This window comes from Mugil cephalus, chromosome 19 (genome assembly GCF_022458985.1).
Source record: "Mugil cephalus isolate CIBA_MC_2020 chromosome 19, CIBA_Mcephalus_1.1, whole genome shotgun sequence".
Classification (NCBI taxonomy): Eukaryota; Metazoa; Chordata; class Actinopteri; order Mugiliformes; family Mugilidae; genus Mugil; species Mugil cephalus.
Window position 1 is genome coordinate 10,442,637 of NC_061788.1, and position 13,836 is coordinate 10,456,472.

Below are 13,836 nucleotides of genomic sequence, written 5' to 3' on the forward strand. Positions count from 1 at the left end.
CCACACCCCCTTCCCCCCGTGGCTAGGATCCTGTAATCACAGGGCTCTTGGTTAGTAAGAGGCCAACAAGCCTTTGAATGATGAGAAATGACTGCACCTCTAATGCATGAGACAACTTTGAAGAGCCATTTTCTGGCAAGGGGTATATCACAGGTAGGAAATCAGGTCACCACCACCAGCACCACCAGCACCACCACCACCATCATCATCACAGTCTCCACAGTCATTATCTCCTATCTCATCCAGCAGCGTAATTGAAAGCGGGAGCTTTTATACAATTATTTTCATTTGCCATCCGCGGCCTAAAAAGCGAAACTTGCCACATATGTCAGAGTAATTTCTACCCTATGGTGCACTTTGACTTACCCGTCTTCCCTCACACAAAAAAAACACACACACACACAATCTTGGTGGTGCTATATGTATTGTGCGGAGACACAGGTCAGCCATTCTGGCACAGGCCTACCTGTCAAGTGCTGCTACTTGTGCCGAGCTCTGCTAATGGACTGCTAATAGAAGTGAATGTTGCACTGTGAAGCTCCCCTGTAGTTGAGAGTGTCACACAGGGTGATTAATGACGCACTCTCCTCTCCTCCCTTGTCCATCCCTGTCCTCGCTCCATATCTCGCCCTCACCCTTCTCTCTCCGTCTCTGTTTTTTTTCCCCTCTCTTGCGTCCTTTCAATCTCATTCATCTCACTCCTCCTCTCGTCGTCTGCCACTACAGAAGCAAAAACAAAAAAAAAAAAAAAAAAGGCTCCAGCGCACGGGGATCCGAAATCATTATATCACACTCCCCCACTAGTCAAGTTTACTCGCAATGTAGAACCAGAACTCCGGTTGCCTCAAAGGCCCGCTGTGTGAGAACAACAAATGGAAACGTCCAACAGAAACCTCATTGTGAAGAGAAAATGGGGGAAAAATTGTTTAGGTTTACTTTACTGGAAGAGTCGCTCCTTCAAAGAGGCCAAACAAGGCCGGTCAGAGAGCATAAATGAGCTGAATAAACAATAAAATTGCTCGGGAAAGCCAGTGAAGGCAACGAAACATCTGGAGCTACCATTGACAGGTAATGGTCTCAGTAATAATTCTTGCAATAATAACCTGATGATGAATTTAAATCCTGTCTTTGAACACAAACTAAACATCGGTGGGCTCTGAGCGCTGATTACTTTAAAGTTCACTCATTTTAAATATAATTTGTAAAATCAGACTCAAATGTCTAAAACCGCTTTTCCCCTGAAGTTACATCTTTTCGTTGTGGTGGAGGCTCCGAAACAACGAAAACGAGCATAAACAAAAGTAAAGTGATGGAGTTATCTGAACATTTCGAATGCTTTTTTTTTGTGGTTTGGGGCCAGACTGCAGGAATATATGTATTTCGCGAGTATCTCAAATTACTGTTTATCAAAAATCCCCACTCAGGCCACAGAATTTGCCTCCACCGTCACAGCACGAGACATCCTTGTCCACCAGATGAGTCCAGAAATGTTCCCAGCCCCAAAATAGCAGCCGGGTATATTTTTTCTTCTTTCGCAACAATAGTATATGACATCAAGTGGAGCAGGGAAGCAAACTCAGCAGCCACTTTTCACAGTAATTATCGCTCGCGACCACGCTCCGTCTGTGGCTCAGCTAGCAACCAGCGTGCAGCTCCGACTCCGCTCATCCGCAATGTACACATATTTTTTGCTTTGCCCTCTCCCTGATGTTGTGCAACTCAGCCTTATTTTCCTTTATGAAAACTCCTTCAGTTACAGAAAATTGCTCAACTTTAATTGTGTCACATTTCCAGATCTAGGGCGCTGGCAAAAGGGGTATCATAGGAGGTAATTTATAAGTACCGCTCCTAACACACAATGAGCTCATTGTGCATGTAGGCCCTGTTTATATAATGACCGCAATGGTTGTAATGCTAGCAGCCCCGAGAAGCCCGTTTCCAGGCTCGAGGGAAGCCTGTTAGAATAATAATGATAAAAAAAAATAAAAATAATGTTCACCTCCATTCTTTTTGAAAGCACGCAGATCACTTAGAAAGGGAGTGCCGTAAGCGGAAACAAGTCTTGCAGTGCGCTGAGTCACGACATATTACAATCTATATATATTAAATATACTTTAACTTCTTCCCCTGTAAACAATCCTCCGAGGACACATCACCAGAAAGTGGAGAGGCGGCGGAGACATGAAAATGGTGCGAGGGGAAGAGTGGAAGACAGAGACATGAGAGCTGTGGAAAAACTGAACCAACCCCAGGAAAGGCCCCCACCCATGCGATCCACCGCATAACAGCAGAGATACACTGCACAAATGACAATGCTGAGGTCAGCCGTGAAAAGAAGCGGAGAAAAGAAATCAAAGAAGGCACATTCAGGGGGTTTACTGTGTCTGTGATTCACCACTTCCAATATCTGAACAAAAACATGCGCATATATAAAAAATATATATGTGTGTATTCGATATGTTCGCATGACAAATGGACATCCTCCATTGACTTTTAAAACAAGCGCGCAGGCCGTGCTGTACAGGCGCCGCCGCTGCCCTTGAAATACCACCAGTGCTATCTGCTCTTTCACCAAAGGGTTTCCAATCAAGCTACTGTCACAGAGCTCTTGGCTACCTTTCTGGAGGCTCCTTGCTTATATCTGTCTCAACCTGTCTCCTTTGTCAAGAGTTCAGCAGGTTAATGAGCGCTCTCATTTCCCAGCACTCACTTGTTTCTAGGCGGGATGAACCAGTCCTCTCAAAGGCGAAGCCGAAAATGAAAAAGAGAAAAAAAAAAAGAAAAAAGAAGTGAGGACTGATGAAATTGTATCCGACCACAGACAATATGTCTGAATAACTCCGAGCAAAATATGCACGAAAGGCATATAGTCACGAGGCAGACTACACGGGTAAGTGAGCTACTTTAATCATCAGTAGTTTTACACTGAAGAAGTGACTCTCCAGTGATTTGGAAATGTGTAGAGCTCATCAGTGCTCCAAAATAGCGAGGCCCATTAATTAGGCTCAAACAATGTTCTGCTGGTGTATCGACTTCTTAATGGAGAGAGGGGAACCTTGTTCGTATTCCCATCTAGTCAATGACACAGAGATCTCTGGGGTTTTGGAATGGGTATTATGTCATCTCAACCCTGCCCCTCAGAAACTGGACCTGTGCTGTGTTTTTCCTTCTTCCTCCTGCGCTCATTAACTATGTAGGAGTGAGATGAAGGTCTGGAGTGGCTAGATAAGGTTGCTCGCGGACCCTCGTCCCCTGTCTGGGATGCGTCTGCCTAAACCTCCAATTTAAGCTTGTGCTGCTGTTGCATGGCCACTCAAGCCTTAGATTAAAAAAAAAAAAAAAAACATAAGGATCTACAGTTCATGGCGTTATTGTGGCTAGAAATGTCTCCCCGGCCGGGACCCAAAATCCACCCTTTTTTTTTTTTTTCCACGACTCATTGTGTTTTTTAAGCCATGGCCCATTCCCGGAGAGAAAAGACAGACCACCTACCCTAATTCCAGAGATATACTGTACACATTTGGAGTCCAAAACACATGCACAAACTCATGCTGAACACTCAGCCCTTACGCAGATGGGATCCTCTTAGTCCCCTTTGTTTGACAGTAAATCTCACTCAGTAGAGAGCAGATTAAGTAAATGGCTTCAGGTGTTGTGGCATTATCTCAATGCTTTCTGAAACTGACAGCCACTACAGTTTACTGAAAACATCTTTCAGCTCCCTAAAGGAAGAGGTTAGAGTTTAAAATGTGCTCAATGATTGAGGTTAACAACGGTGAGGAAATAATAATGATAATAATAATTTAAAAAAAAACAGTGACCTGGGAAGCTACCCTGTATTTAGGATATATAAATAAATGTGCTCATTTTGGAATTAAATTATAGCTACACTGGATCAAGAATGCATTTTCTTAATTCAATTTATAGCAGTCTCTAAATCACATTTAATTCTTAATAATACACCAAATGTTTGTTTATAGGTTTTTTGTTCTTATCTCTAAAGTCTTTCCATAAATCATGAATTGCCCAATCATGAATTTTTTATTATTATTATTATTTTCTCCCTTTGGCCATGTTTAAATTTGTAAACCATTTTGTACACTACAGTCTTTAAGGATTTGGGGAGATGTAGAGCAGAAGCCACAACAAATGGCTGCTTTTCATTTTGATGGCATTTCGGAAGATCTGGATTTCATTCCTCAGAGAAAAAGACGTTTTAGTAATAATAATAATAATAATGCAGCTGTTTTCTGTTTCCAAACGCCAGTTGTGGCTTACACAACTGACGCCAGGAATTTGTGATCCCTTGCATTAATCTGTGATGATTTTATCAGGCTGATTTCATTATAATTTCTCCAGATAAGCCTTCATTGGAACTTCCTCATATCTTTATGCTCAATCCTAATTACTCGGAATACAGTTGGCCTTCATTAATGGCTTCAATAAAGTCTAAATCTAACATCCCCAATAAAAGTCAGTGCCAAAAGGGAATTGTACTTTTTCTGCTGTGAGTGTGATTAAACAGAATCAAGGGTTTTCCTGTCCGCTACACCCCCCGCTGGAGCTCATGGGAGTTTAGGAAACTTTCACCGAGAGATAAGCCAAGTTTATAGGTCAAGAACGTGTTTTAAAGTTTACCTTGAGCCACTCCAAAATCCACCAGGAGTAAAAGCAAGAGCCAGGATAAGGTCGGCATCTCAGGAGACAATCTCGGCAGTCTTTCCCTGTCAGTTTGCGCACCGTGCCCCATGATGAGGAGTCAAACTACGCTCTGAGGCAAGTCCGAGTCACTGACAAATTGCTCTCAAAACGCACACTGCCGTCCCTCGTAGTGGTGCGCCGCGGTCCAAATATCAGCCCTCACGGCCCCGAGCGCAAAAACAGAATAATGGCTTTGCACAAAATATATCCAGCGCAGTGTTTCTGCAAACATGTGCCAGTTTACGGAATCAGAGGTGAGTGCATCGCCCTGCGTTCAGTCAGGATGTTGCATTAAAATCTGCCTCCGCTTGCTTTTCCCTTTAAAGGTTCACTTGGTTTGTCTAGAGGTGTGGATCGATGTCTTGATAGAAAATTCATGCTCCCACAAAAAATATATATATATAATATAACCCAAAGTCCTCCGGCAGAGTCCCTCTCTGTCCAACCTCTCCACGCGTGTAAGCGAGTGTGTATGAGCCGCGTGTGTGTGAGCGAGTGCACCGCTCCTGGCGCTCCACTGACGGGACTGAACCGGGGAGAGGAGCCGTCTCTGCGGGCTGCTACCTTTCTCCTTCAGCCAATCCAAGAGCTTGGGCAAGTGGCGGCGCTGTATCAAAACCTGGCCCGGACAGCGGCGAGGAATGGATGCTGTTTATCGGGTGGGCGAATTATACGCCTCGGATTCAGTGTAAATGACAGTCACTGGCGTCGATGATGCCTTTAAACATTACGTTTTTTTCCAATCCTATTTTTATTGCAAGAACCAGTGATGCAGCAGAATACCAGTCAGGAATTCCAGTCAAGAATACCAGTCAAGGCAAAAATTAAATAAATAGTGGCGGAAGAAGTAAGATTCATTAAGAAAATGCAGTACAAAGTAGTACAAAGAAAAAGCGTTTAATTGCAAGGAAATTTTGAACCTAATACCACTTTTAAGTATATTTATCAGTGATTTTTCTTTTTGTTATTTTCTGCATTGTAGGTTACTACTGAAAACTATTAAGGGATACTTGGAAAATGTTAAACCAACCACAATATGTTTTATATTTCAGCCACCTTTAGCTTTGATGACAGCTTTGCACACTCTCTCCATCAGGTTTTCAATTAAAAGGCTTGCCCTGTCCAGAGTAAATTTGTGGAATTTCTTGCCTGTTTGGCACCATTGGTTGTGTTGTGCACAGTTATGGTCTGTACACAGTTCTCTTCAGTGAATAGCCCTATTTGACTGCCGCCTTAATCCGTATTACACCAAAAATCACGCAATTTAGTAAAGAGAAATGACAGTCTTTGTTTCAGTACTTTGAGACGCAAAGGTCAGTCAATCTGGAAAACTTCAAGAACTGAACCCTTACGTGCAGTTGCGATAACAATCAAATGCTGTGGCAAAAGTGGCTCTTGTGAGGGCAGCAGTGGGTTATAGTGACAGATGTAGCAATCCCAAGTGATGGCAACATCAGGATGAAGGAACATGAGATGCGAGAGAAATACAGAAAAAGGTGGAAGGTGACGCAGCAGTGGTCCCCGTGGTGACTGGAACATGTGGGGCAGTAACCCAAGCGACTTCCGCCGATTCCAGGAACTACATCCGAGATCTCTGTCCAGAAGAGCGCCGGACAAGGGAACGCTAAAATACTGCACAGCTTTGCACGGTTGTAGCTGAAGTAACTAGTAACTGGAGTTGTGAGATGATTAATATTGGAAAAAAAGAAGAAATACACCAAGCAAAGTTTCAGTATGATATGTGTCTGTTTGATGTAGACTAGCTTCAACTGGAAATGCATTTTGTTCAGTACAGTAGCCTACTGGTCACTCAATGTGTTGAGAACATAAATTGTCATTAATTCAGCCCAGGCACCGCGCTAAACCCGGGTAATTTATCTGACTGGGCCCTGCACTTGCCCTTGTTCTAGCCACTCTAATTGTTATTTAGAAGTTGTAATGGCATGTCACAAAACCCTGATCAATAATGTGCTCAGCCCAACAGACGTACGTTCAAACGTGCACGCAGGAGAAGAACTTTCCCCTCTGCTGGGAGAAATTTGTTTCAGGGATTCAGATGGAAGGCTGATGAATAATTACATATGCATGGCAGATGTCTGACACTTTGATTAATGTGAAATGTGAACTTGACACTTTATCTGCACCGAAATGAAAGTTTTGAAATATTAATCTAATTTAAGAAGGATAGTATTCTTCATCACCATTTTAATGGTAGGTTGACAATAAGAAGCTGTCATCTTGCTGGAATTTCAATTTCAGGTTGCATATGCAAGAAAATTGCTTTTCTTCTGGATTCAAATTCTTCTAAGATGTGGAGGATAGTTGTGGTTTGGACCGCCAAATATATCAGCGCATAGTATGTATTTCATTTTGAATCGCCACCGTCATGCGGTAGCGGCATTTCTGTGTCCGTGTGATCTATCCTGAGAGCTGTGTTGACCCGAGATAGAGTCTCCCGAGGCATACTGGTCCCAGAAGACTGGCCAGAGCAAGAGCAATTTGAAAGACCCTGATGGAAAAGAATTCCCTGAAACAATTAGGGAGACCGGGACATCAACTAGTGATAGAGTAGAATAGAGCTGTCAGATGGTCTCGATCTCATACGGAGATGGATCAGATGTCAGTGACGGTTAGCTGGAGGCCTCTGTTCCCAACATTTTTAGCTCCCACCTCCAGACAAAGCCTTAGGTGTGAATGCAATTTATCCTATGACAGCTTTCACTGTTGGCTCAACTGACAGGCTTGTTCGATTTTGCATAGAATTTGGAGACATGGACCAGCACACCAGGGTGATGAGAGTCACACTGTTCAGCCTCCCAAAAAATATTCAGGAGGTGCACCTTGTCTTAGAACATAGGACCAGCTCATGGGAGTCCACGCAGCCAACATGTATTCTGCGAAGAGGATATATGCCGTGTCTCTCGGGGAGACTTGTGGGTGGTACCGGGGTGTTGTAGCTGTGTCTGTATTCTCAGCATGAAGTCAAACACATTCCCAGTTGGTGTCAGTCTCCACTGAGAGTCCCTCTCGTCACCAATTCTGTTTGGGATTGTCAATGACAAGATCTCAAGGCACAGTCAGAGGGAGTAGAATGTCTGGTTTCAAGATCTCAGAATTTCCTATATTTTTTATTATTTGTGTGTTTTGCTGGCTTCATCAAAGCACCAGCTTAGACTCGGAACCCAAGTGTGAAACAACTGGAGTGAAAGTCAGGGGTTTGGGGTTTTGTTTACAAGTAAGGCTAAAACCGAGTGAGAAACTGACAGCAGATTGGTAATAGAGCCTCTGCACTTTCAGTGTACCGGCTGAACCATATTTGAACCTTCAAGCAGGCAAAATTAATTCGGTTCGCCCTCAGAGACAGGATAAAGTTAATGACCCTCCTCTTAATGCAGCGTTTATACATCTGTGTCAGTTTGACCTAGCTATGGCGTCAGCCCAGACCCGACACAGACCCGACACAGACCCTAACGCCGTGCACCTCCCCAGAAATGTAACTTGGCGTCACGGCGACACAGACCGTAACAACTAAGATCGGTCTGCTCGGTAGTAGCATGTTTGCACCTTAGCATTTCTGGCAGCTTCTCCTTCAACACATTTTTCGAACTGATTGTTTTGGATCAATAAAGATGGAACACATAAAGGAAAGGTCGCCTTCGGGGAAATTTCAGCGAAAGTTTCAGATGCCATCATTGAAAATGAAGCAGGAAGTAGAAAGTGAAAACAAAAATTAACCTGCAAAAAAGACACAGTGCCAACTAGTGTTTGGGTGGTGTATTTACAGAGCGAGCCATACTGACGAGCACACAGCTATAAATGGCTATAATTGGCTCGCACAAGCGTAGGCTACATGCAGAGGTTACGGCGTCTGTGTCCCACAGAGCATAAACTGCTGTTTATCGTAGAAAGGAGCTTAAGGTTTAGCTGCATCTCATCAGGTTGCTTCCTCCATTACCTCCATTTAGACGTCAGGGGGTCGACCCAGAAATTGTATATCTCATCTTCCCTGACAGTCCCTTGGAAACCCCTAGAAAAGTACATTGTTAATGTGACTCAGCTCTGGATAAGCAGCACGAGTGGTGCAGCGGTTTTTGCCACTGCACAGACAAGGTGTTATAACCCTTCCTGTGAGAAGGCTGGTCCATGTTAACTTTAATGCATTCATGCTGCTGTGGCACACTCGATAGTTCAGATATGAAGCACAAATGAGAAATGAGAGAAGAAACAAGGTCACTGCCGTGTTTCATAAACACATAAAATGGCATGTTAGCTTATATGCATTTTTTTTTTTTTTAAGTATCCTGTGACTATGAAGGCCACATCTCAACCCAGCCACCACTGTATGTCACCATACAAACCAAGGGCTTTCAGATTGCATTTTATGTTTCTGTTCCTCAGCCATCCCGCTCTCGCTATGGTTCGCAAATCCTCGCTTTTCTTTTCTTTACAGACTTGCGTGTCACGGCTCTGTGCTGCCGCAGCCCATCCAACTCAAGGTTAAATGATGATGTGCACTTTCTGAAACGTCCTTCTGCACAACGCTGTTGTACTCAGCTGTCATTTCTTTGCGGCCTGTTAACTTGAACAAGTTCTGACATTCTCCTCTGACTTCTCTCATGAGCCTCTGAGGTGCAAATTCTGAAAGCAGCAAGTGACATCCTGTGAGTCAGTCGGATTAAATTATCATATTCCCTGCGACATTTTCCACATCGGTTGTTTAGTAAACCAGCAATTGAAACAAATTAAATGGTATTAGACTGAACATATTTTAGGTCAGCCGTGGGCTTTGAGAGATATGCGTTTAATTTAATTGCACCTTTTGCTGACATTAAGCAGAATAAATGAGCTAAATTGCAATTGAAAATGTAAAAACCCAAAAACATAGAACTAGCAAAACAATTTAGATTTTCTTTCTTCTCCTGGAGGCTTGCAATAAATCTGAAATATTCATTTGAGGACTTTGAACCATAACCGCATCTCAGTGCAGTTGGGTAGCCTGATATTTGGCTATGCGGTCTAAAGGAGTGATAGATGTCTTTTCTGTACATAATGCATAAGAGAAAGATGAAAGATGTTTTTCTCCATAAGTTTTTATGGAGAAAGTGAGGGGCCCATGTAACTTTAAACATTCACTGCTGACATGTGTAAGCCTTTGACATGGAATATGTTATGCAGAGCCTCGGTATCACAGAAGCACCGACGTGTAAAAGCTTCCAAAATGATTAACTTCATATTTTCGGCAAATACATCCACTTTCATGCACGCCTTTGTCAGGAATGGAGCATTTTTAGTGTTTCAGGAAACTTGACACCGTTGTCCGTAACAACCCCAAGAGGACCGGCCATGTCTTAGATGTTGGGAGTAGAGTGTCTAGAGCAAACAACTTCATAAGGCAACAAGTCAGAATATCTTTCCAATTTTAGCTTTCCGTTTAAAACAAACTGAACTTCTGAACCTTATCTGTGAGCTTCATAACCATGCTTTATTTACATGTGAGTCACTCTCTGAATCACTTGTTTGTTACGCTGCTTTTCTGGGATCTGAGATGGCTCATTTTGACCGTGTGTGCTTTGTCCTTATTTCTCCTAAAGGGACCTGAAAACCCCAAGTTTACTCCTTGTAAATTAGAATATATGTGGAGAAAAACAAAACAAAACATGATATATATTCGTTGCCACATTTGTGCAAGACAAAACCAGGCAAAGTTGTGTATTTGTGTTTTGAGTGGCCATCAGTCGGTTTAGAAAGTAGTTAGGAGACATGTAAATTAGCTCTGTCCTACCCAGAAGCTGGGGGAGAACACAGATGGCTTAAAAACAAGTGAACTTGACTGACATTCATCAGGATAAGTGGAAGACATTCATGTAAGAGCTCTTTTTCGTCGGTCTTAGCTTAAAAATATTTAGCCACGCTAGTGGAATGATGATATCGTGGTCCGTCAGCAGCTGCTGGATGGTTGAACATTACATTTTGTACGGGCGTTTGAGTTGCCAGGAGGATGAATTCTACTGCCATTGGTGATGCAATTATTTTTATTCTTGGGTGAACCGCAGGTCTATTTGAGACTGATCACAAATTCCACTTCATGGGCTAGTTTTAAGCAATGCACAAAAATTGATGGTTCCCAGAAGCTGAATCATGCTCATTTTGACCTTCTCACCCTTTGTTCCCCAATGCCTCCCATGACTCAATAGCTGCCTGATTGAAATTTGATACAGGCATTTATATCTGTCTCAAGATGAACTGTAATAACTTTGATGAATAAATTGTCCAAATAATATTGTACAAAACCAGTTTTCAGAGTTCATGTGAGCCTCAGCTACTTGCGTTTTGCGCTACTTGGCGGATGCTAACATGCTAATTCCTGTAAGGGAAAACTGAGCAACCATGGTTGATGTGAGATGCATGCAAAAAAATGCCAAAAATGACTATTTATGAACATGTGATCAAGTATGCATTCCCTCAACACCCCTTATACGGTAACTACAGTCTCACAGAAATGCTAGCATAGCCGCGTACTCTAGTTACACATACTCTGCATCCCTTGTTGAGGTGCATGTTTCTCAGCACTGTACATGTCAGACATCTCATACTCCTGCTGAGCCTCTGTCTGCTCCTCCGTCTCTCCCATCAGGCTGCGGATCAATTAGACGGCATGGCAGGCAGGCAGACACACAGACTGATGTGTGGACAAACAAACAGAGAGATATGCAGGCTGACTGATGATAATGCAGAGGCAGTGTAATGCCATTTCTGCCTGGGACCCACTCTTCAACTCCAACCCCCTCCCCACCACCGCTGCCCGTTACCGAAACACGTACACAAAAATAGGCCTCGGCTTCTTTCTCATTTTAAAGATAAACATCACTGAGTGAAAATGGAATTGGAAATTAATCACAGCTATAAATTAAGTCACCTTTAGGGGTATCCTTCTTCCGCATCCGCAGAGTTACAGGTGGACAGCTAAAGTTACTCCGTGTGCAGAGCTGCAGGATAGAGAGGAATTTGAATTATGACAAATGGCATAATATGATTTCTCACACAAAGCAGTGGTTTGGGGCCGATTTTTTTTTTAATTTTTTTTTTTGAGCCACATAGGGACAGTGAACGCTGGTGAGGACAGTTACGTGCCACACAATAAAGCTGCTTTCCGTCGCTTTGGGCACACTTTACTGCTGCTCTTGATATCAGTATTAAAAGTGATTTGCAGCTCCGTATGTGGCAAGGAATCAAAACTTAATTTAGGCAGATAAAGATGCCATTTGGGAGGGAGATAAAGTGCTGCATCATGGGAGATGTGTTCCCTAGCTTGCTCTCAGCTCCTCACCCTTACAGCGCCCTCAGATTTACTAGCTCTTTTTTCCTGCTCCATAAAACAGCAAATCTGCTCGCCAGGCGACACAGGCAAATGTTAATGGATTCATTTGTCAAGAACCCTCCACTTATTTACAGTCCTCTTCCATTACCGTCGCTCCTCCTGTAAGAGAAAATCCAGCAGCCAAAGTCAAAATATCGATTTGCCTGTCCATCAGGCTGTGAGTCATCCTGTAAAACACACCACGCCAAAGACACTGCTGCCACGAGGAGCGTGCTTCTACATGACAGTTACACAATCGGTGTGCGGCAGTTGTTAGTTTTTTTCCATTTTAAATTATGTATGCAGTACAACAAGGACATGAACTAAATCGCATTGGCAACAGTTTTGAATGATGGCATCACAGAATGAGTTTAATCATAATCTTGAGTGATCTGATAAAATGAACTGTGTATTATCAACAATTAAATCTGTTTAATTATTTACAACGATCAGCTACAACATTAAAACCACTGACAGTTGTGGCAGTTGAGTGTTCTGCGGAGAAACCTGTGGAAACTGACATTCATGTGGATGCTACTTAGACATGTACCAAACACCTAGACCAGACCGGGCACCCCACCATCCTCAGCAGGATGCAGTCTCATACAAAAACAGTTTAGGAACAACTAAAAAAAAAATGATGACATGACCTCCAAAGTCACTAGATCCCAAACTGATCAAGTATCTGTGGGATGCACTAGAAAAAAGCCTGAGGACCCTCCCCTCGACCAAAAGTCCCCCACTAACAGCATCCTGTCACCAGACACCACAGGACACCCACCAAAGGACCATGTCCATTCTCTGATGAGTCGCAACTGCTATGGAGGCGCAACAGAGACCTACACAATATTAGGCCTTTGGTCATAATGTTATGCCTGATTAGTGTATCATAGGTCTTCAACAGGGGGTCTTCAACAGGGGGCCGGCGACCCCTAAGGGGTCCGCAGAGGCTCTGCAGGAGGGTCGTAAAATCTTTGGTTGATTAGATTTATTAATTTTGCCTCACAAATTTAAACTCTTTAAATACACATACAACATATTTTAGTATGTTAGTGTTTAGCTATGTTTAAAACTGTCAAGAAAATAATTATACATATATAAAATTGACAGATACTGCAAATAATTGTTGGGTTGACAGTTTTAACTTTAAACATGGCTAAACGTTTTGTCATTAGGGGAGCCTGACAGTCAGTGTGTAATATGCAGTGTTGTGATTGGCACAGTAGCAATAGGGGCGGGGCCTACTGTCTACAGGAGGCTTTGATTGAAATGAAAAAATAAAAATGGAAACGTGTATTATTTGAAGAGCTTATTATTGAATGCAAAATGGTAATGATAAAGTATATTTATAAATAGCACTAGTTCAATATAGAACACGTATAGTAGGTAGGGGGTCCCCACTTAATCTCTCCATGAGTTTGGGTGTTCTTGACCTGAAAAACGATGAAGACCCCTGGTGTATATTGTTTGATGTGTTCTCATGTCTGTGTCGAGAAGAAAGCGCCATTAGTTTCAAGGACTCGCATCTCTTTTAATGCATTTCTGGCCTTGTAAAATTGATGAACCTCACAAACAGCTGGACACATCGACATGGGGGAGTATTTCATTAATTCAGTAGTTTGTTTGAAACTGTACAGAGTGGGGTTTTAAATATTTTACACGGGGCACAGGCTACTGAGCGAATGGTTCACCGATCCTCCTGAATGTTGAAAAGTTTTACTCGGATCCACCAAAGAAGCCTGAAGCATATTTGGGCTGCTGTTTGGATTTACCTCATG

General features: G+C 42.8%; 1 protein-coding gene across 3 annotated transcripts in view; it reads right to left on the minus strand.

Moving 5' to 3' along the window:
• Positions 1-5,222, minus strand: part of unc5cb (unc-5 netrin receptor Cb) — a 105,812-nt gene extending 100,590 nt beyond the window's left edge. For all 3 annotated transcript variants that reach the window (XM_047569630.1, XM_047569629.1, XM_047569628.1), the window contains exon 1: positions 4,639-5,222. In XM_047569630.1, the coding sequence (XP_047425586.1) occupies positions 4,639-4,750 (112 nt within the window). In that variant the 5' untranslated portion in view covers positions 4,751-5,222. The remainder of the gene's footprint in view (positions 1-4,638) is intronic.
• Positions 5,223-13,836: the final 8,614 nt, after the last annotated feature.